Raw genomic sequence first — 24,317 nt, forward strand, 5'->3', positions numbered from 1 at the left:
ATTGCAGAGTGCTTTCACATACATTATGCAGGGTTTTATATACATAAAGAGAGGAAGTAGAAACATTTTAATGCCTTTTTATTGTATAAAGGAAACAGGAAGGACAAGCGTGGTAACTGAAAATGAAAAGATTACAGAAAAATGTTTCCAAAAATTGGAGGAAAATACCTCCACCTGTGTAGGGCTAAAATTAGGGATGGTATCAATCCATGAGCGTAGAACATTAAGGAAAGGCCTGTTTGTTCATATTTTCTGCTCTGTCGGAATATTCTTGAGATGACAAAAATTCCCTTCCCAGAAAAGTTTAAAAATAGTTATCCAGTATTTAATGACTATTATTTTTCTAAAACCTTATTTAGTCCACTCTATAAATGATAAATATTAGAGAAGTAAAATGTTGGTTGTTAGATGAAAAGTTTGTTAGAAAATATCATGTTACTATTTCCATGTGCACTTGGGGGCTGTGCATATGATTGGTATGTATGGACAGACAACGTGTCTTCACAATGATCCTTGCAGCTTTCAGATGGTTATAATTAATAATTCTGCAGATAAAAGTGGCAAGTAACAACTTGGTTGTAGCCAGCCAAGATATAGAGCCTACTCTGGGCTCTCAGCTCAGAGGAAATAGAAGTCAAGTCACAGTGAGGAAGAAGAAAGTAAGTTGTGATCAGCAAGTAGGATATTGTGCTTTGAGATTTTAAAAGTGGGCGATGACAGAGCTTAGGCGGTGACCCAGTGGGAGAGTGACGGCTACTGTCAGCAAGGTAGAGGCTAAGCTGTTATCTCCACATCAGCCAAGAAGCTGGGGAGGAACAGTGCTTCAGGTGCAGGAAAGAAAATCTTCCAGACCCTAAGTGTTTAAGGTAAGGAATTTCAGGTGATCACCTCTTTTCCCCTCTAGTTTCCAAGTGACAGAGAGTGACTAATAATAACAGTAACAATAGTTAAGCACTTAGTATGCATCAGCATTGTTCCAGGCACTTTGCATGCATTCCAACATTCACAACAATTTTTGTGCCAATCAATATGATCATGCCCATTTTACAGATGAAACAACTGAGGCATAGGGTAAGCAGCTTACCCGGTATGAGTTTTAAACACTGGTGAACAGATTTGGGATGAGAAAATATTTTATGAAAGCTATCAGCAAAGTAAGTGCGTAGAGTCTGAGGAAGGGGCCTGGTGAGATATGAGGCTGGAATAATACACGAACTTTGTTGAGGAGAGCCCTGAACACCAGTGACCAGAGTTTGAACCTGATCTGTGGGTAGGAGGGAAATGACGTGATCAGCACTATTATCTTGAGACGATCAACTTTTAAGTGTGAACAGATTAGAGCGGCTGGACTCAAAGGACAAGTCACGGCGCTGTCGGTCCTGCTTATAAGACAGATAGTGAGGGGGTGGCAGGTGAAGGTTAAAGGAAGAGACATGTCTGACGTCTTTTTTAGAAGTCAGATACTAAGATTCAGTAACTGGTTGGATGCAGGGGGTGAGGAAGAGGGAAGAATTTAGTTAGAATCCAAAGCTTCAAATCTGAGTAACTGAGAGAACTATTGACAGATCTAGCAGAGGCATTTTGTGGGGATCAGAGGGGCCGCATGAGTGGCTGGCTTTATGGAGTAAATGGAGAATCCATCATTTGTCATGCCGGAAGACCACAGCAGAAGCTGGACACATAAATTTGGAATGTTAGAAGAGTCTGGGCTAGAAATGAAACTTTTTGGTGTCATTTGCATAATGGTGCTGTGATTAGAAATTTGGGAAGTGGATGAAATCACTGAGGGTGGGAAAAGGAAAGAGTAAAGACCCTTGGAAACTTTAAACCGGGAGACAGGCAAGAGGGAGAAGAGCCAGCAAAGGAGGCCAGAGGAGAGTAAAGAAGGACAGGGGCCGCTGAAGATCAGGGGAGGCCAGAGGAGAGCAAAGAAGGACAGGGGCCCCTGAAGAGCAGGGAGGCCAGAGGAGAGCAAAGAAGGACAGGGGCCCCTGAAGAGCAGGGAGGCCAGAGGAGAGCAAAGAAGGACAGGGGCACCTGAAGAGCAGGGAGGCCAGAGGAGAGCAAAGAAGGACAGGGGCCCCTGAAGAGCAGGGGAGGCCAGAGGAGAGCGGTCAGAGGAGGACAGGGACCCCTGAAGATCAGGGGAGGCCAGAGGAGAGCAGTCAGGGGAGGACAGGGACCCCTGAAGATCAGGAGAGGCCAGAGGAGAGCGGTCAGAGGAGGACAGGGACCCCTGAAGGTGCATCGTGCATCACACGGGAAAGGAAAGTGAAAGTGAAAGAAGCTCAGTCGTGTCTGACTCTTTGTGACCCCAAGGACTATACAGCCCATGGAATTCTCCCGGCCAGAATACTGGAGTGGGTAGCCTTTCCCTTCTCCAGGGGATCTTCCCAACCCAGGGAGCAAACCCAGGTTTCCCACATTGCAGGCAGATTGTCTACCAGCTGAGCCACAAGGGTAGCCCAATAACATATACAAAAATGTAAGAAGGTTCCGGAAAAGAGCTGACTTAGCAGACCCTCACAGAGCCCAGGAAGACCAAAGCCATTTGGAGTTGTCGATTCCAAGGATACAAGGATCAAGCGTAGCAACACAAGGGTAGGAGGTTGCTTCCAACTGGAAGGAGAGAGTTGATCAGGGAGACAAAGGTCACAGCACTGGCCTCTGAAGAATTCAATAGCCAGGAAAAAAGAGGTCACTTGAAGGGGTGAGACGTGGAAAGTGATTTGTTCTGTTCTTAAGATAAAGAAGACCACTTAAATCTGTTGTAGTCAGAGATTAAAAAAAAAAAACACCCTGGAGAGGTTGAGTGAAGATGCAGACGTACTTTCAGGTGGTAGCAGCGAAAACCCTTCCTGTGGCAGAAACGGCCACAGAATGAAGTTCTAAACCATTTCCTAACCTTGTCATAAAACAAGCCAGGGCTAACGGAGCCATGATCCTGACCAAGTCCACACAGCAGTTGTCTTCGAGAACAAGGCGATGGGGTGGGGTGCCGGTGGAGGGGGTTCCGCTTCTCTGGGGGAAATGTGTGAATTTAGGCCATGTATCCCAGGGCAGAGGGCGAGAAGCAGTCCTAAAGACAGTCTGGAAACTTTTTTTTTTTGGCTGTGCTGGGTGTTTCTTGCTGCTCAGGCTTTTTCTAGTTACAGCAAACAGGGGCTTCTCTTGTTGTAGAGCACAGGCCAGGATGAGCAGGCTCAGCAGTTGCCCTGAAACACGTGGCATCTTCCTGAACTGGGTATTGAACCCGTGTCCCCTGCATTGGCAGTCGGATTCTTAACTACTGGATGACCAGGGAAACCCCAAGACAGTGTAAAGAGTAAAATATCTTCTTTCAAGGTTTAGGGAGAAGAGGAAACTTTGATAATAAATCTGGGGTGGAAAATATTAAGATTTTCCTTTTGTAAGTACTCTTTGCACAATCTAACCTTGTAAATACTCTATGTGAGGGTTGGGGCATTTTCACCTGGTTTTTCGAAAAAGAGATAGTTAAGCGCACTTAAGCGTCCGGATGTTATTGTTCTCACTCTACATATGTGAGCTCAACAACCTCCTGGGGAAAAGTTAGGTAGGAAGGCATAAATATTGACAGTGGTTAATGGGCCAGTGCTGGCTTTGACTGCCGGAGGCCTCGGAAGGGTAAACGCGATCACACAGGCAGCGACCAGCCTGCTCCCTCGTCCTGTTTCTTCCCATCCAGGGGGTGGCCGTGGGCAGGGCTAGGCAGCTGGAACAGCAGAGGGAGCAAAGAGGTGCAGAGAGACGCCGGGTTCCCCGGGCACGCACGCCCTTCCTCTCCGCAGGATGCGCTGGTGCCCGCTGTGTCCCCAGCTATTCAGAATTGGCCCCCGGGGCCCACGGCTGCCGCACGGCGGCCCAGTCCTCAGACGCGGAGAAAAGCCCGAGGTTGTTAGCACGTCTCCCTCCGGACAGGAAGCTGGGCTCAGCATCAGCCAGAGAACGCCAGCAGGGATCTGCTCTTCTCCACCCTTGGGTAGTGGCTATTCCCTGATACCCAGGGAAGAATTAAGTGCAATGCATAACTCACACTGTATTACACACTCAATCCCAAACAGCTGGGCTGCTGATAAAATCTGAAAAGAAGCGAGAACTGGCTGTCCTCCATCTATGCATAATGTATTCCTAATAAATCTCTCAGTGAAGAGGTATAAAGAGCTCCTATTTCTGCTGCAGCCCAGGGAAGCAGAGCATTCGGCGGGGATCCAGAGTCTCATTAGCAGAGACAGCGAGTATGGGAACTCCAGGGGGACTCGCTCCACGTTTCTATTGGTAACGTGGCCATTTTTTACCTGAAACGTGCTAGTAATTTTCTTGCTCACAAAATTCACTTTGCCTGAGGACTGAGAACTATGCTTTTTCTTAATAGTTACTGAATACCCTCATGTTCTAGAGAATACACAGCAATACAGCGTCGCTTGCCACACTTTTTTTTGTTGTTTTTTGGCTTTATTTCTAAAAAGATAAAACAGCAAAACCACTCCCAGAATGATTTATTTTCAAGAAAATGGAAATAACGAAACATGAAAGAGTAGAGTTGTATAAAACCCTACATTATGTATGAAATGCCCACTCTAAAACTTGCTGAGAAGCGTAACTGGTGACAGCCAGGAGTATTCTGTGTGAATAGAAGAGCTCTGATTCTGGTGTGGGTCGTAGTGATTAAGGACAAGATCGGCAGTGTCAGAACACAACGCTCTCCTCCTAGATTTTGCCTGCAAAGTGCAGCTCCCTGTGAGGAGAACCCTGGGTGAGAGCCACTCCCCAAGCCAGCCAAGTAACAATGGCTGACCCCGGACGGAAACTGCTGACAAACCGGAAGATATTTGTTGAAGATAATTTTTACTTGTTACTACTGAAATACTTTCTCACTACAGTTAGGAAAGTGTCTCTCGTGGTCATTTGGACTTTATAACAGTAGGATCATCTCAGTGTCCAGGAGGGTCCTCACCCTCTTTAAGGAAGAGAAATGCAACATGCACTTGATCATTTAATAGCAATTTTGGCTTATTAAGAGATGATTTCAGAAAGAGGGGCATATAACTAATAAGGCTCTTCAGAATGTTTATATGATCTGTTAAGAAATCATTACCACTGACTCATTTTTACAATAGTAAAATAGTATATACAAAAGTGTAAGAAGTCAGTTTAAAAAAAGTAAATTCTGCCTTTCTTAGAATTTAAATGCCTGTCCCAGCATTACTGAGATGGACACAGAGTTGCCTTTTCTTTCAATGCCTGCTTGAATAAAGCAGCTGCACCACCATTAAACATTCTCCTATGAGGGACGCTTAAGCAGCCTCAGTTTGTCTCTATTAGGAATATTCTTCAGAAGACATCTTTATTTTTCCAAACATTAGTTTAGTTCTTCAGAATAGATTTCCTGTTGAAAATGAATTTTCTGAAATGAAATTACTAGATTAAATGGTGTGAATATTTTAAAGCTCTTCTCAGACATTTTTCTAAGTAGCTTTCCAAAAGGGTATTTATTAATTTACCTTATACCAGCAATGTATGAAATGATCATTTTACTCCTGGCTGAAAAGTGGAAAGTGAAAGTCGCTCACCTGTGTCTGACTCTTTACCACCCCCTGGACTCTATACAGTCCAGGGAATTCTCCAGGCCAGGATACTGGAGTGGGTAGCCTTTCCCTTCTCCAGGGGATTTTCCCAACCCAGGGATCGAACTGTGGTCTTCCACGTTGCGGCGGATTCTTTACCAACTGAGCTATGAACAAGCTGCTAATAAGACTGCATTGCCTTTATTTGTGTTTATTTCATCCCTTGCAAGCTTGGAAATTTTTGCCAGTATTTGTTGTCAGTATTCTGTGTGTGTACTTGGTTTTTAATTCTTGTCTTTTCGGATTATCTGTCCCAGCTCAGTCTCAACACTCACCTCCCCTTTGTTGCTTTGTGTAGGCTCCCATGATTCGTTCAGCTACTGGGTAGACGAAAAGTCCCCAGTGGGGCCTGACCAAACCCCAGCGATCAAACGCCTCGCCAGGATCTCCTTCGTGAAGAAGGTCATGAAGAAATGGTCTGTGACTCAGAACCTGACATTCCGAGAACAGCTGGATGCTGGGATCCGCTACTTTGACCTGCGTGTGTCTTCCAAGCCAGGAGACGCCGACCAGGAAATCTACTTCATTCACGGGCTTTTTGGCATCAGGGTCTGGGATGGGCTGATGGAGATCGACTCGTTCCTCACACAGCACCCCCAAGAGATTGTCTTCCTGGATTTCAACCACTTCTACGCCATGGATGAGGCCCATCACAAACGCCTGATTCTCCGGATCCAGGAGGCCTTTGGAAGCAAGTTGTGCTCAGCCTGCAGCGTGGAGAGCATGACGCTGCAGACGCTGTGGGAGAAGAAGTGCCAGGTAGGAGGGAGCACAGGGAAACTTCCAAGGGCAAGAACGGAACTCTTCCTGCTTTTTCTGGGCCACCAGCTCTAAGACGTCTCACTCCAGGGCCCTTGGGGTAGAAGGCGTAGAGTGTTTGGGATAATAAAGTCTGGTTCCTGGGCTGTCAGATGGCGCCAAGGGCTCCCCTGGGCACCACTGAACCGGGATTGACACCCGCCAAATAGTTACTCCTTGTTTGGCAACTGGTTGAGCATCTAAGTTGACTTTGAGTGACCTGGCCAGAACCAGCCCAAGGCAGAGCTGTGAAATAGGACCAGCTGGCCATTACCATTTTTCTGTCTCCCATCCAGTCTGTTTTCACCCTCCTCATTCCCCTAAGGGATAATCTGTCCCATGGTGCCTTCAACTCACTGTCAGATCATCCCTGACAAATGTTAATTGATAGGTAGAAGCATCAGCTGACAAAGGCACAGGAAGTGACTCGTCTCAGAGGTGTTAACATTTTTAAGGGCGTTTCAGTCAGTGGGGGAGATGGAGTTCGGGAAGGAAAGGTCCAGGGGACCAAGGCTGGAAGAGCACCCCCAAGTCGAGAAGAGCCCCGACTTAGACCCGTGCTGCAGAGACTCAGGGAAAGGGGTGTGGGCCTCAGGTAAACTCTTCTCTGGTCTCAGAGGACAGTGACGGTGGGAGAGGAGAGCTTCAGGAATGGTCAGGCTCCAATATAGACTCTTTGAAAAGGAAAAAAGACCTTTCATTCACAGTTGCTCCCTTACTCACAGATGCATTAACCAAAACATCTTAAAGAGGCAGTTATTTTTGAACTGAAAGAAGAGCTTTTAATTAAAAATCAATTTAAGATTACTCATTTGCAAATATATATTGAACACCAAGTATGTGCCAAGCTCCTAACTAAAACACTTGGGTTAAATCAGTAAATAAAACAAAGATCCTCGCCCTGATGGAGGTTTCATTCAGGTGGAGGGAGATAGATCATAGGTAATAAATATGACAAATACAGCCTATAAAGTGTTAGAAAGTCACGGGAGCAATGGAAAAAGAAAGGCAAGCAGCGTAAGGGGGAGCCAGGGTTCTGTGGGTTGGAGGGTTGGTCACAGTTTTAAATAGTTTGATCAGAGTAGCCCTCATGGAAAAGATGGCATTTGAGGGAGTTAATCTATTGGGGGAAGAGCTTTCCCAGCAGAGGAACGAACCACAGCAGAGCCCCAAAGCAGGAAGGCGCCCGACATTGTCGAGGAAAAGCAGGAGCCGTGGGGCTGGAAAGCAGAGCCACAGAGGGGTCAGAGAGGTAGCGGGAACCGTGAGGGCCTTGAAGGACTTGGCTTTTACTCTGAGTGAGGGAGGTTCTGGGAGGGTCCCAAGCCCAGGGTGCTGTGGCCTAACGTAGGTTCTGCTGGCATCCCTCCAGTTACTAAGAAGAGGCTTGGAGTAGAGACGGAAGGGAAGTATGGACACCAGACTCTCAGTGGGAAGTGGTCAGATTTTGAATCCAGGAGAAGTTAGAGCTAATAGGGTTTCCGCATTGTTGGGACCATGAGGATTCAAGGATGACTCCCAGACGTGGCCTGGGGAGCGAGAAATGCTAGGCTGCACTGCACACCCCTGACTGGCCCCACAGAGCCTGAGCCTCTGGGTCTACGAGACTAAAGAGTCAACCTCAGTGTCTGTTAGTTAGCTAAGCTATCTTTCTTCACTAAAGCTTTCATAAGTGATATTTTGCCAAACAGTTGCCACGCCTCTCCTCTAAACATAAGTTTGTTTTTTTTTTTTTTTTTACCTGTTTGGACTCACAAGTCTGATTTGGAGAAATTTTTTCCCAGTGGAATCTGTCTCTTACAACGTTAAGTAATACTAGTAACAAGAGCAATAATAACATTTATGGGATTTTACAGTGTGCTAAGTAGAGGGATTACCTCGTTAAATTCTCTCACCAACATAGGTTGATATAGGTTGTCATTATGATCCTTATTTTACAGATTTGAAAACTGAGGCTTTCCCAGGAGAACATTGTTGGCTAGTGGCAAGGCTCCCCAGAGTTCCCACAGTTCTCCGTGCTTTCCCAGGGCTGTTCACACATCGTGGTGATTTTCACAGCCAGAGTCATAGATTATGCTAGCAAAAACACTTTGGCTTTATTTATAAGCCTCTATTATCATAGGTTGGAGAAGGCAATGGCACCCCACTCCAGTACTCTTGCCTGGAAAATCCCATGGACGGAGAAGCCTGGTGGGCTGCAGTCCATGGGGTCGCTAAGAGTCGGACTCGACTGAACGACTTCACTTTCACTTTTCACTTTCATGCATTGGAGAAGGAAATGGCAACCCACTCCAGTGTTCTCGCCTGGAGAATCCCAGGGATGGGGGAGCCTGGTGGGCTGCCGTCTATGGGATTGCACAGAGTCGGACACGACTGAAGCGACTTAGCAGCAGCAGCAGCATTATCATAGGTTTTCAGAGGGTTAGCTGAGTGGGAGACAGGGAAGATCTGTGAATGGGCCTTTGAATATGAGGATTTGGGTAAGGTTGAATTTTGAGCTAAGTTGGTAAACAGGTTATAGTCTTATAATTTTGTACACAGGCTGCCATATTGCATACTAGATCATTTAGAAATTTGCAAGAGAAACAGGTAATTTCAGGAGTAACGAATCATGTGGGCAGTGAATTTCTAGCAGAGAGTAAAGCTCTGTTATAGTTTTAAGTGTGGACTAGTCTATATCATTCAACAACCAACACCCCTAAAATTATGACAGAAAGAGACTGTGATGACATGTCAGAAAAAGGGCTCATGGCATCAACTTGAATTTCAGGGCTTCCCTGCTCCACTTTCTTTCCCAGCGGTTTCCCTGCCATGCCTCTTAAAAGCTGAACAGAGATCTCCAGCAGAGCCTCAGCCACGCTGGTGGTTAAACTTTAAATATTCATTATGTAATGAGCTGCCTTGCATGTAACTCCCAGAGTATTTTATTACCATAATTTAATGGCAAGAAGTGTACAACCATTCAGTCACATTTCATTTACTCCATATGCAGTTACATCCCAGCTCACAGGTATGTGCTGGTACATTAGTGGCTATGGGTTTTGAGGGTACAGTGAATGAAAAGATTTCATCTACATCTTGGCAGTATTTAGAATCTTAATGAGAAGGTAAGAAGAATATGTGACACTAGTGAAATATAAGCCAACTGATATACAATCACAAGACGAAACTGCCTCAAATGTACTGTATGTAGAAAAGGGTTTGTAAGCCATCAGTTGAAAAATGGTATATAGTCTAAGTCTACATCCTGGGGCCCTTGGAAAGAATGATCAAAATAAGAAGAGGTCAATTAAAGAATAATTCTTACAGGAAATGAGATTTTAAATCTGAGTCTCGGGAGAAAACCGGCACGTGAATTGCTGAGCTGGAGGGAAGAATATCTCAGATGGGAAATACAGCGGAGTGAGGTAGGGAGTCTGATGCCAAACACAGGCCCTGGGCAAGCTGTGGCCCCTCGAGTTCTGTAAAAGGGGTCCTGGTGTGCTGGGCCAACCTCCTACTGTAAGCAGAAGTTACCCCTCTAACCTTCAGGATCAGATTACTCGAGAGGCTCCCGAGGAAAGGCATAAAGCCCCTTTTGTAGAATGTGTCCTTTTTGCACATTCTCCAAGGCAGAGTAGAGAACGGCACTGTCCTTTCAAGCCCTGACCCCCTGCCCAGGGCCCAGGAGCGCAGGAAGTGGTCTGACGGGCCGTGTGGAGGGGTCACGCCGCCTTCCGCCTCTCCTCCCACCGTCCGCTTCACAGCCAGCTCTTCACCCTTGTGGACGCTGCAGACCCTGGCCTTCCAGACAAGCCAGCTCCAATGCCAGCAGGAAATCCCCCCCAGTCTCCCAGGCAATCTGCTTACGATGAGCCTGTGATTAACCTCATTAACACATGTGTTTACCACGGACGTCAGTAGTAGTCAGTCAGACGTTACTCAGAGCCATTAAACACAAGGAGTGCAGCCTTTAGTCTGCTCCGAACCCGGGGCCTGGCGCGCCTTGCTCCAGGCCCTCCAGGGCAGTTAGGCTCCTTAGTCACCAGCTGAGTGCGCCTCGGAAACAAGACCCACATTCAGAGTCTTGCCCTCGGGTGCCTGGAGGATTATGCTCTTGGGCCAGCTATCCAAGGATTGCAGTCTGGGGAATGTAAATACACAGGCTGGACATTCCCTCAGGAAAGAGTCCCTGCCACCCAGGAGGAGAGAAAATACAGTACTGACCTGGGTTCAATTCCTGGGTCGGGAAGATCAGCTGGAGAAGGGATGGGCTGCCCACTCCAGTATTCTTGGGCTTCCCTTGTGGCTCAGCTGGTAAAGAATCCGCCTGCAAGGCAGGAGACCTGGGTTCGATCCCTGGTTTGGGAAGATTCCCCTAAAGAAGGGGAAGGCTACCCACTCCAGTATTCTGATCTAGAGAATTCCATGGACTATGCAGTCCATGGGGTCACAAAGAGTCAGACACGACTGAGTGACTTTCACTCACTCACTCTGGAAACCTAAGCAGCAGAGCCCTGGACTGGGACAATCCTTGTCTCTCAGCTGCCTTCAGAAGCTAATTAATGCTGCGATGTAGCTTGCTAATTATTTTAGCAATATTGCTAGTATCACCACCATCCTGCAAGGTCCCTGTGGAGACTCATCCCCTGCTTGAGGTCTTCCCTGTCTTCTGCGGCCCCTGCTCTCCCTCACCTGGCAGGTTTCATCCAGAATCAGCACACACACCTGAAAACCCGAGACCTCCCAGATTAGTTCAGTGTGTGGATCCCAACCCAAGGGCTCAGGGTCAATTCCGTGAGCACAGGAGTCATAACTTACACACAGGACCAACCGCAGAGGTTCTCCACCTGGGGTCCAGAGATTCCCAAGGGAAGGGAGTCAGGGTAGAATTGAAGAAGTCCGTGAATTTGGATGGTGAAAGCACTGCCTATTCACTCTCAGCCTCTGAGTATCAGCATAACCACTGATAGGAGTGTGACTCATGAATTTCTCTCCTTTGTTTGTTATGAACGTTTCAGGTTCTTATCTTCTATCACTGTCCCTTCTACAAGCAATACCCCTTCCTGTGGCCTGGAAAGAAGATCCCAGCACCTTGGGCCAATACCACGAGTGTGCGCAAACTCATCCTCTTCTTGGAGACCACACTGAGCGAGCGCTCCCCCCGTGGCTCCTTCCACGTGTCTCAAGCCATCCTCACGCCCAGAGTGAAGACCATCGCCCGGGGACTGGTTGGCGGCCTCAAGAACACCCTGGTCCACAGGTAGGAATGAGCTTCCTCCCACAAGTGAGGGTTTAAAAAAAAAAATCTCTTTATCTTGATTTTCTTCTGAATGAACAGCAGTAAAACTATATACTTTGAAGATTTAAAATAACAAAATTCCAAAAGCATAGTATTTGAAAAAGCTGCGCACTTGAGGTGGCCAGAGGATCTCTAAGTAAAATATTCTGTTGAAATGCACATATTAAACCATGAAGACTCTAAATTTCAATACAAAAGCAAAGCACTTTCAGCCTCCAGCAGTCTGCTCCTGTTCAAGTCGGGCTTGCAGTTCTGTCTTGTTCTGGCCCCTGCCCCCGAAACTGCCCAAGCGCTCATGCTCCTATGAAGCATTAAATGAAGCTTCTGGGCCAAGTGCTGGTGACTCAGAGGTGGCCCACCCAGGGTTTAGGGCGTCCTTCTCCCTTCCTTAAATGACAGTCCTAAGAAGCAGCTCGGGATGCCATCCACCACGTCAGAGCTTCAGATACATCCTTGGAGAAGAATTGATCCTGACTGTACAGTTAGGCCGGAGAAGCTCCAGAAATGTTGTATTAAATGATGTTTTTTATCCTGGACACTGATAAATGATTAGGTGTTGTCAAGAAAAAGGATGGCTTGTATATATGTACAAGTATGTATGTATGCCTATGCCTGTGTATAAATGCAATGTTATAAATACGTCTACCCAATAGGGCATCCCTTGCAGCCAGAGCTGAGAATGTTAACGTATTTGGGTAACAAGGGATACTTACAAGAATCACTTCGCTCCCAAGTTCTATTCTAGGTGCTGAGCGCCGGTGTTCAGATAATGAAAGATCCACCCAAACAATGTGTCCCCGTCTATCTGGGTGGTTTGGGCAGCGTGACTTCCTGTAACAGGAGCTCTCCCTGCTGCGGTTTGGATGACAACTGGAGACCTGAGCCTGCTGGTCGCGAGCAGAGCTGGAAACCCCTTTGTGTGGCTCTGCTGTCCTCACTGCGTTACCGGTGCTGAACTTGGGAAAGAGTTTCATAAACCAAGATCAGGATTATGAGCTTTCCTTTGTATAGTATACACTCACATACCCGTGCCATTTCCTTATGCCTTTGGTAAATTTGTAGAGTAATGTTATTTATTTATTTATCCAGTGATGAATAGGAGCTAGATCCGGAGACACAAGATGAATAATCTAGTCTCTGCCCCCACAGATGTACATTCTGTGAGGAAAAATAAACATGTAAATTTCTGTGTAACACTGAAAAAAGTGAAGTGAAAGTCGTGTCCAAGTCTATGCAATCCGCCAGGCTCCTCTGTCCATGAGGTTCTCTATGATAAAGTCTGTGCGGAGAGTTGTACTGACACGGGAGAGAAAGTCTTTAAAGATAAGGATTGTTATATCTCATTAGCCCGATATATCTTATCCCCCGGAGGAGGAAATGGCAACCCACTCCAGGATTCTTGCCTAGAAAATCCTGCGGACAGAGGTGCTTTGTGGGCTACAGTCTCTGGGGTTGCAGAGTCAGGCATGACCGAGCACACACTCACGTGTTGCCTGGAAAGTCACGTGTCAAAGTCGTAACCCCCAGTCCCTCAGAAAGTGGCTGTATCTGGAGAAGGAACCTTTAAAGGGGTAGTTAATTTAAAATGAGGCCCTTCGGGTGAGCCCTGATCCAATCTGACTGGTGTCCTCGTACGAGGAGGAGATCAGGATACGCAGGGACCCCGGGGATGGGTGTGCGCAGAGAACAGACTGGTGAGGACACAGGGAGAAGGTGGCCGTCTGCAGGTCAAGGGGAGAGGCCTCAGGAGAAACCAAACCTGCCGACACCTTGATCTTGGACTTCGGACCTCCAGAGCTGTGGGGAAATAAACTTCTGGTGTGCAAACATGTTCTTACAGCGGCCCTGAAAACCTAACGCGGTCCGGTTACAACAGGCTGCCTTTGACAAGTTTCCTGAGGACTCTGAGCTGTGGTTTTTCTCACCAGTTAAATGGGGTTGGTAACACCGCACAGATCGTGGAGTCTTCTCAGGAGAGTGCCTCCCACAGTGCCCGGCGCAGAGCAGGCCTGCCGAGCCCATCCCCGCAGTGGCTCAGCCTTGGTCTCAGCGGGCCTCAAAGCCAGAGGGACGTTTCTGAGCTGCTCTGCAGCCTGCGAGATTCGGCGCCTCACCGCCGGTAAGCAGCATGTGGCTCAGCCGTCTGCACTGAGCGCTCGGTAAAGAGGCCTTGGGGAAGGCTGAGAGTTAAGAGAACAAAGCCGCTGCTGCTCACAGTGGGTTCTGCATTCTCCTTTCTTTGTGCGCAATCCTGGTGATCTGATCCTTGCCCTGGGGAGGCTGCTTCGAGAACCCAGAGGTGACGCAGAGCTCTTTGTCGGCTCCGGCTTGAGTCAGCCGACGTGCCTCCACCCAATGTTTCAGCCTCATTTCTCCGTGATGACCAGAAGGTGGCACCTGCATTTCATACTTAAACACAGACAAGCAGGGGATTTTTCTCCCAAGAAGGCTTGAACGCATCAGATTCTGTGCTGCTGTGGCCTGCTCGTGGGCCACTCCTTATTCCAGATCTGTCTCCAAAGGAAGCCTGCGTTTGTGACCCTCCCCTCTCAGGACACAGCATTTGCGCTTTAGGAAAGCTTCCTACCCCCGCCCTCCAGTCTGCTATCATGATTCCTTCTCCCAATGCGTGCACAGTACTTACTACGTCCCAGGCCCTCCCCTGAGCCCTTTACACATCACTTTATGTGCCAGCTTCATATGTGTTGTGTGTGCTGCGCCAAGTCGCGTCCGTCGTGTCCGCCTCTTTGCGACCCCGTGGACTGTAGCCCACCAGGCTCCTCTGTCCATGGGATTCTTCTCCAGGCAAGAATACTAGAGTAGATTGCCATGCCCTCCTCCAAGAAACCTTCCTGACCCAGGGATCAAAGCTGCATTTCTCGTGCATTGGCAGGCGGGTTCTTTACCACTAGCACCACCTGGGGAGCCCCCATTACTTTATTTAATCCCCCCAAATCTATATGAAGTATTATTATGGTCCCCATTTTACTGGGGGAGAGACTGAGCCACAGAGACTTTGAATAGGTTATAGTCAAATCAAGGGTGTTCTTAAGTCTTCGGGAGTCCCAGTTAGAAACGCACATACCCCTGTGATAGTGGCCTACTGAGTCCTCATCAGCTGTGAATCTAAACATGCAAATCAGTATATGAGACGTGTCTTAGCCCATGGCTGACTGTAGAGTCCGCTGAGCAAGGGAAGAGAGCCAGGACTGATCACAGCCGTCAGGATAAAAGGGAAAGAAAGAGAAAGGCAAAGCACCGCGTGGCCTTGGCTGGGTCGCCTGGGGGAGACTGAGGAGTCGGCTGAGCCCGCAGAAGAAGGAGGGCCGCTTCCCGGGAATGAGGAGCAGAGACGGTGACAGCCAAGGACAGTGTCACCCAAGGAAGAGGAACGGGGCCATCAAGAAAGAAACTCGGCTTACTTTCGGATTTTACCTGGAGAAAAGCCTTCCTAAAAATGCTCCAGTCCCCTAACCAAGCATCAGCCCTGGCGTGTCTCCCTTTCGGCACCTTCAGTATTGCAGGCGTTTAGTGAGCTATCTCACCATCATGCAGAACTCAGCGCTTCATCACCCCTCCTCTCTGCCACCCATGGCGCTTACACTCACCACCAGCAGGAACCATCACATTAAACTGTCATCCTTTGTTTACACCTCTGAATCGTGAGCTTCTTGGGACGTAACATTCTGGCTTTCACATAGAAAGTCCTCAAATTATAACGTGAGGCTGACTGTCTGTCTGTAGACAACTTGTGAACAAGCATTGGTCTGTTAAGAAGCCACACATACTGCTGTATCCATATGGCAAAAGTGAGCCTTGACCCCTACTTCACACCATATATTAAAATTAACTTGAGATGGATCTTAGATTGAAACATAAACGCAAAAATTATAAAACTGTTAGAAGAAAATAGGAAAATATCTTGTGACTCGGGAGCAGGCAGAAGTTTCTTAAGTTATAGAAACCATAAAAGAAAAAAAAGATAAATTAGACTCCATCAAAATTAAGGAATTCAACTCACCAAAACAGGCCATCGAGAAAATTAATAAGCAAGCTACAGGTGAGGATAAAATAGTCAAAAAGCATATTATCCAGAATACATAAATAACTTCTACAACTCAACAGTTAAAAGAAAAAGAGCAAAAGGGAGAATGGATAAAAGAATTAAGCAGATACTTCCCAAAGAAGATACATAAATGGCCAGTAAGTACATGATAAACTGGTCAACCTCATTAGTGATCAGAAAAATGCGAAGTGAAATTCCGTGAGATAACTTTTCACACCCAACGGAATGGCTGAAATTAAAAGAAACCGACAGCAGGAAATTTGAGAGAGACTGTGAAGCAACCAGAACTCTCACACTTTGCTCATGGAATGTACAATGAAACGGCCTCTTTGGGAAAAGATCTGGAAGTTTCTTATAAAACCAAATGTAAATTGCACATATAATAAAACAACTTCACTCTTTGATATTTACCCAAGAAAAATGAAAACAAATATCCATAAAAAGACTTATATAAAGATGACCATAACAGTTTTATTCACAATATCCAGAAACTGGAAACAGCCTGTTTACCCGTCAATAAGAAAGTGGATGAATTGCAGTGTATGCATACAGTGGAATACTGTCTGGTGATTGAAAAAGAGAACAAGTTGCTGATGCGTGCAGTGACACAGATGACTTTCAAAACCATATGCTGAGTGAAAGAGCCTTATACACAAGAACAGAAAATGCATGGTTTATGTGTAGTTCTAGACCAGGCACATTTAATCTGTGGTTAAAAGAAAATCATTATGAGTATCGCCTCTGGGAGAGTGGGGGCAGGGATCGATGGGGAATATGAATTCAGGAACTTTCTGGGATGCTGGCAATGTGCTCTACATTGAGATGGCTATGGGTTATGTATATACATTTGTCAAAACTCAACTAGTGTTCACTTAAGATTGGTGCATTTTATTGGGTACAAACTTTATGTCAAAAGAAAAATTGAAAAGAAATACTGAGCCCTAGTTGATGATCTTCTGACTGAGGTATTGAGGGGAAGGCTCGTGGTGCTAGGGTGAAGAACCCCCACCTGACAATGCAGAAGACGCAAGAGATGCATGTTCGGTCCCGAGGTCGGGAAGATCCCCTGGAGGAGGGCATGGCCACCCACTCCAGGATTCTTGCCTGGAGAATCCCACGGACAGAGGAGCCTGGCGGGCTACAGTACATAGGGTTGCAAAGAGTCAGACACGACTGAAGCGACTTAGCACACACGCACATATAAATGTTTGTAGTTGGAATTTGTCACAAAATACAATATGGATTGATAGGGTCACAAAGAGCTGGACACAGCTGGGCAACTGAGCATTCCTGAGCACGATGGACAGATGTGTGGTAAACAAGCAGAGTAAAATGTTAGAGGTGGGATCTAGACGTTTGATGTGCTTCCTGTAAGTTTATTTCAGTGTTGCAATATGTTTATAAAGTTTTCATGATAAAAAAATTTCATGGTAAAAAATTAAAGAACCCTCCAGTAAGTAGGCTCTTGATCTTAATTTTTCAAGGTCTGGTTGACATTTTGTCTCTTTGGTGCTTGAGGCAAAGAATGTCCTCTTCCAGCACAGAAATTCTGAAAGTACAGGTGTCTGATGGAATAGACATCACTCTGTCCCTGAAAGAGATTATTTAAATAGACCAATTTGGAGGCAAGTGTGGGGGTTTGCAGTTTACGCCTCTATTGACATGCTTTTGTTATATTAACAGAAATGTGTTCTTTGCTTTTCTAAACACAATTCTCTGTTCTCTCTTGCCCCAATACGCTCCTGCATAGGAATCTTCCTGCCATCCTGGACTGGGTGAAGACTCAGAAGCCTGGAGCCATGGGAGTCAACATCATCACCTCTGACTTCGTAGACCTGGTGGACTTTGCCACAACAGTCATTGAATTGAATGACCTCCTACAGGAGGATAGAGCTTTGGCTAAATGCTGATTTAATTTTTTTATTTAACTTAATATTGAAGTTGTTGATCCAGGCTAGAGTTCCTAAGGGCTTCCTATTGGCCCCTGGGCAGTATGGTGAAGTGAGTAAGAGGATGGGATATTTTTTTCCCTCCTCACAGGGTTATTTGGATAAAATTATAGGGCTATTATTTGCATTTTTCCCAAATGAGACTTTTTAAAAACTGAAGTCCAAGGGAAGAAAGCATGTTTCTTATGGTCAAGGTCAGCATCTCCCTAACGGCATATGATGTTGAATGTAATATGGAAATGGGATCTCCAGTTTCCACTGGGGTGCTGGGTGTCCCCTCATTGGCCCGGTTCCCTGTTGTCTTCCCGGATGCTGTATTTGAGCCACAGAGAAGGCTGAAGAAGAAAGGCATTCCTGATCCAAAGGATGGCTCAAGGCAGGTGTGGGCTGCCTTCTGGGGTGGCTCACTCGCCACCCTGGGGCTCTGAAGGGAGAAAGGTCAAGCACCAGTTTTCTCTGGGCGTGTTGAATATCACCACTTCCTCCCCACGTGTAAGATGTATCTGTCACCAGGGCCTTTCAGCCACAAGCTGTTCTTGGCATGCTTATGCTTAGTATTGGCCACCTTCGTTCTTCAGATAAACAGTGCATACCATCCCTGGTATCAGAGAGACGTTTCCCACTTTTAAAACACCGATTCCTCTCCATTTCTTTGACCCATTCTTAAAACTGAAAGGAACAACACTGGTACAACTTTTCAATCTGAGGCCCAACAAGAGACAGACACGCAGGTCTGTTGCATGCCACATTTCTTTGATCTAATTCTGTAGGTCTTCCCGAAATGGCTGCTGGGCAAGTGCCTGCATCATGTTGGCAAAGTCCTCTTCAGAGTGGGATGTTCCAGCCAGGTTTTGGAGTTGCATTTCACTGCTGTCTGTCTAGAACGCGAGTCTGCTCTGTGGGACTCAACACTGATGGAAGGCAGCTTGTCCATGACACCATGGAGGCAGACACAGGATGCGCGGGAAAGTGCAATGGATTTAAGGAGGCTCCAAGTGGGTAGGGAGCCACTCTGTAAGTCCTTGAACACAAGACTACCTCGGGAACCTTTAGGATGACGATATGTCATCCAGCGAGTAATACCCAGTGTCAGAACACTTCCTGTTTGTGTCTTGATTGTTCTACTCTCTGCAGGTTATTCTGAGCCTACTAATCACTGCAAGAGGGCTTTGAAACTCAAGAGGGGATTTTATTATTATTATCGTTATTTTTGATTGATAAGAGGTGCTTAACCACAAAGAGCCCTCTTTTGTTTTATTTATTTATTTATTCATTTATGTATTTATAGATTAACTATCTTCAGTGCTTCTTACTTCAAGAGCACTCACCAAGGAGCTTCCTGAACTCTTCTCAGCAGGCCAGATGGCCCTCAAGAGGACCGCACACCTCAGGACCGTGAGTGACTTCTGACTCCACTGTAGAAGCTGTAGACATTCTGGTCCCCCCTAGTCATGCCGGGGACGGTGTTCATGTGTAGATGTGGTCCAGATGTGCGATGCCTCTACCAAGCCACACACTGGAGCAGAAGATGAAATGGGTCCTAAGGAGCTCTCGGTTCTGGAGGAAAGCCCTCTAGAAGAGGGGTGAAAAGGAAGGAAGTAGGAAGAATGCTGGGCACAGAAGTGTGAGCACTTGAGTGCGCCTCACAACTCTCTGAGAATCCCTGAGGAAGTGCCAGCATCTGGATCCTGAAGGTGGAAAGATAACCTGGAATCCTGGGCAGCTGTGTGCATTTATACAGATGGTTGGACACCCTCCCAGCAGCTTCCCCATCGTGTTCTCTGACGCTCATCGCTGGATTTTTTGCATGCTGCCTGCAGTGGGGGTGTCCGAGCTGAGCTCCTGCGAGCACACGCCCCCCCCCCCCATGCTTGGTCTTCCAGCCTGTTTTGCTTAGAGTAATTTAAGCCCCAGCCTTTAGCTTCCACAGCTTGAGAGGTCACAACACAAAGGCTTCTGGGGAAATATGGTTTAACTGTCCCTTCCCTTGGATTTGAATCTCTCTCCAAAGAGGTTTCTGGGATTTTGCTCTTAATTTTTTAAGGCTTTCTGTGGAAAGGCAGAAGAAAGTGAGAGCCCTCGCTTTCTTAATCTTCCTTCAATTCTGGTATTAAACGTCAGCGATAAGCTCTGGAATTCCCTAGCCTACCCTCAGGGTTTTATTTGTGTTGTCATTGTTTCATTTTGGTCTTGATCTTAGTACTTGGTCAACTGCTAAGGACCAAGGATCATTTCCTTCCTTTTAATGCTTTGTTACTTGGCAGAGATATACGGAGGCAAGAGGAGAATTGTTCCGCTCTGTTTTATTTCAGCCTCAGCTTTGCCCAGGTGCTTGGTGCTATGAGGCCAGGTGTGCTGACAGGTATCTACACAGGATGCCAGTGACACCCAAGGGCTGCTGACTGTTCAGTGAAATGTTTACTTGATTTTCTCCTTTAGTGTTAAAATATATAGTTGCACTTCACTTGGGGTAACATTTAAGTGCACCTCAGTATTCGCATGATAAAAAAGCACAGAAAAAGTACCAAGGCCGCATGCGTGGAGCCTTGCTCTTTGAGGAGGGGCGGGTGCTCACTCCTTGGTGCATGCATTTTGAAATTCTGCGCAGGGAGTTCTGGGAGATAGGACGAGGATTATTTACAGTTCATCCTTGATAAACACCCCTGAATTGGCAGAATTGCTGCTTTAAGACCCAGTTGCTTAATATGTTGTAAAGGATGTGTGTGTTCTGCTCCTTGACCTCAAGTCAAGCAGGAGACTCAATGATGGGACCAACCGGAAAGAGACTTTAGGTCTATGACTCCTTCTGCTACTGCCAACAAGAAAAAAAAAAAAAGTGACCCAATCACATTTCTTGTTCTCACAAGTTCTGGGGAGTTTTCAGGTCAAACAATGCTATAGCATTCACTCAGGAGAAACTTCAAGATCGGAGAAAAAGCCACTTGACTGAGCCAAAGAGAGCTTTAGTTTCACAAGATTTGGGGCCACGTTTATTCTGAAATGTATGCTGAGTTTTCCCACAGTTCCCTAGACCACTTCCCACATAGCCACACCACCATGGCTTCCTGGCAGAGGGGACCGTCTACACGTGCTGCGGGAGGAAGAGCACCACCCCTGTACACCCTCTGAGCGCAGGCATTCAACCTAACTACCAAGAACCTGAAATTTGGGGGGAGCTAGCTGACTGCGGTTTGCAAAACAGCAGACAACATCTCCTGTCAGAGTAGAACCGTGTCCAAAGGCTTGAGCTTTGAGCCCTTTAGAGGTACCCCCATGGTCTCATGGGTACAGAAGATAGTCTTAGGACTAGACGGCAAGATCAAGATGGACTTAATGGAAGAGAGTGAACAACTATTGAGGATTAAATTTTAAATTAATGGCAGATCTAAGAGGGTTATGCCAAAAATTATATATTTGCTGTATTAGACTCTATAGTAATTAAGTTTAAGTTTCCTCCTCAGCACTGAGTCCAGAACCTTGAATTCTTAAGAACAGTTAAGCCACAGCCCAAACCCATGATTTTATATAAACTCAAACAAAAGCACAAGATCTGAGCCCAGGTAATGATAGTTCTTAAGAGTCCTCCTTCTGATATGACCTTATATTCGCATCAAACACATTATCTTTCTGTTCAAGAAGACAATGTAATGGAGCATTCTGGAATTTAATGATTTTCTGCTTTCACTTTTTTCTGAGTCTTATGGTGAGAAAGTGCTGCCCACAGTGACGTTATTATTACATACAAGCCAGCTGGGAGGCTGAGTGCCAAACTAAAGGTAGACAAACAGAAGAGATTAAGATGGAGATTCAACTGCTGCTTTTTCTAGGAAGCAAAAGTCCTACACAAATTTAGGCCATCTTACAGAATCTGTTCATGCTACAGCTGAGGTTTTTGTAATGGTCTTCATTGGCTCATTGAAGATATTTACTGTTAGGTTCCAGGGGCAATAGAACGAGCTAATGATCAAGGCACGGCCTTGAGAAACCACCCCGGCCCCCCGCGCCCCGCTCCTTGCAGAGCAGAGAAGCACTTCTGTGCTCAATCTGCACAGATTGCTTCTTTCATCTGGGATAAAGATGCTGTCTGCAGTTTTGCAAACCACAGTCAACTAGCTCCCCCCAAATATCAGGTCCTTAATAATTAGGTTGAATGCCTGTGCTCAGAGGGTGCACAGGGGTGGTAATCTCCCTTGTTTGGCACGTGTAGAGAAATGTTACTTGGGTTCATTTCTCAAGAGAGTGGCTTAGGATGACAGACCTTGTCCGTCAGTGGCACCTTTAGTGACCTGTAAGATGAGATGAGTGAGACTGAAAGAAATACCTGAGCTTTCCTAAATACACACTAAAGTAGTCATGTTATGCCAAAAGGGAGTGAATAGAAGTTGGTAACATCAAATGCACAGACTGAAGGAAAGTCTATTTTGTATGGCAGAGAAATGTCTGTCCCCTAACAGACATATTCTAAATCCCCCTAACTTCCCTCTTCCTCATACTGCCTCCTAGTATATTCCACCAGAGCTTTGTCACTCACAGGTGTTGCCTTGGGACACACAGGAGTGAGCTGACTGGGTGATTAGTGGTTTAGCTGGAAACTTTACCTTTCATTCCAAACACAGCTCTTTCCTGTTCCGAGAGCGCCACTGTCTCCTTACCCCTGGTTTCCCCAGCTTCCTACAAGAAACAGTGATGCTAACAGCACTGCCATCACTGAACTGGTCCTAAACCAGAGGAATACAATACAAAATGCTATTGACGTTGCTGAAATAGCACAGTCTTAAGACACTGTAACAATACGATAACTCTATCCTGCAGTGGATAGTATTCTGTCTTTACTCCAACAAAACTTGTTCTTAGGACTTTTCAAATTTGTTTCTAAGCCACATAGTTCGGATAAAATCTCTTCACTGGAAATTCGATCTCACAGTCTACTGAGGCTTTCCATCAATAATCTAGAGGCAATCTCCATCTCTTTCCCTCTCATCTCTGTCATATATACCACTGCCTCCTCATGTCTCCTGGTCATCCTCGATCAGCTGATGATTACTGTGGATGCTGGCAAAACTTACAGTAAAAAGCACATGCATTCAGCAATGTGCAGACGCACTCTGACCCCAGCGGCGTTTGCCCCTTACCCTCCTCCAGTGCGTCATTCTGCACCCCCACTCCCAGCCCATCACTAGAACTTGACCTGATTGGAACCAGAACTGGGGCCAGTATGCTTCATTCAGATGGCTGGGGCTTGCTCATAAACTTTGAGCCCAACAAGAAGCACAGCACTTTGAAAAGTCAAATAGGCCTTCCGTAGCTTTGTACGTTTGCAGTTTTACACTTGTTATTGGTTTAGAGCACTAATAACACTTCAATCATAAATCTATGGTATCGATATGATAAATCTTAGAACATATTCTAGAAACAGTGGTACCTTGCTGCTATTATACTTACTAAATTCCTGATAGTAATAAGTATTACATACAGATGATGTATGGCATTATTTGTATTGTGTATATGCCAAATGTAATACTTAACCTCACTGACTAGAAAATACAGAGATTGTCATAGTGAAAATAAGTCTTGGTCAATTCAGATGATAATGTGAATCTGATAGATGCTCTATTATATAATATATTTTGTCCTCTATGCTTGTTTTACATGACAATGCATGCTGTTTGCTAAGTAGAAAATAATAATGTTATACCAATTTTAAGGTTAGAAAATCTTGCATATATACTGCTTGACACTCTGAAATGTATTTTGTGGCATAATTATCTTATTCATATGCATTTCACATGGCTTTTTTCCCTCCTAGGAAATAATTGTTCAAATATATCTCTCTCGTCTTTCTCGTAACCTGGATCAAACTGTTTAATTCAACCTAAAACATTGTAAAGCCAGATTACCTCATTTTAACTGTGAAAAAAAGTTTAATAGGTATGATGACATGATGTTTTTTCTTGTATTTTATTTGAACTACCTAAATAGGCTTAAACCTCAGAATAAATATAACTCTGGCAGGCACTTTTCCTTTGTTGGTGTGCACAATTTATTATTGGTTCACTTCTAATTTTGTTTTAAAAAGTTACAGACTCAGCATCAATAAAATACCTGATTATAGTATATTAGATGAAGACCTTTTCAGCCTTGTCTCACACATACTGGAATTAACTGCACATGCCTGGGATTCCCAAAATGAGCCTTGCATAAAATGTACACACACGCTTTTCCAAGCTTCACCCTCAGCACTTCAGCTATTTCTACAAGGCTTAGGCTCAGTCCTCTTGACATTCATGCTCTCATCTGACTAACACCTTTGTCCCATGTTACTCCGAGTGGTTGCCAAATGCCCAGAAATAGAACAATGGAGAGATCATGTGTTTGTGCATGCAAAGAATAAATAAAAGTGGGCCTACAGTTTCTGTTGGCAATAAAGATTTCAATATTTTCCTCATTCATAATTCTTTTTGATAGTGTATCTGAGGCCACTGAGTTTTGGTAAATTTCTCTTTTTGCCCTATCCCCTACAAAAATAATAGGTTAGATAAAAGTCCTATTTATAAGTTTAACAGAGATCAAATTTAATT

At 45.7% G+C, this 24,317-nt stretch overlaps 1 protein-coding gene across 3 annotated transcripts in view; it reads left to right on the forward strand.

The window, feature by feature from the left end:
• The window catches only part of PLCXD2 (phosphatidylinositol specific phospholipase C X domain containing 2), a 55,121-nt gene extending 31,367 nt beyond the window's left edge, over positions 1–23,754 (forward strand). Inside the window, exons 2-5 of one of the 3 annotated variants that reach the window (XR_006265820.1) lie at positions 5,944–6,404; positions 11,444–11,685; positions 17,541–18,470; positions 19,028–23,754. Coding sequence is in view for 1 of the 3 variants with exons in the window: in XM_043448909.1 (XP_043304844.1) it covers positions 5,944–6,404; positions 11,444–11,685; positions 17,541–17,700 (863 nt within the window). In the remaining 2 variants the exon portion in view is untranslated. Of the gene's footprint in view, positions 1–5,943; positions 6,405–11,443; positions 11,686–17,540 lie in introns of all 3 variants that reach the window. The other 2 variants (XR_006265821.1, XM_043448909.1) reach the window with 2 other exon arrangements.
• Positions 23,755–24,317: the final 563 nt, after the last annotated feature.

Source organism: Cervus canadensis, chromosome 27, assembly GCF_019320065.1.
Source record: "Cervus canadensis isolate Bull #8, Minnesota chromosome 27, ASM1932006v1, whole genome shotgun sequence".
NCBI classification, from domain to species: Eukaryota; Metazoa; Chordata; class Mammalia; order Artiodactyla; family Cervidae; genus Cervus; species Cervus canadensis.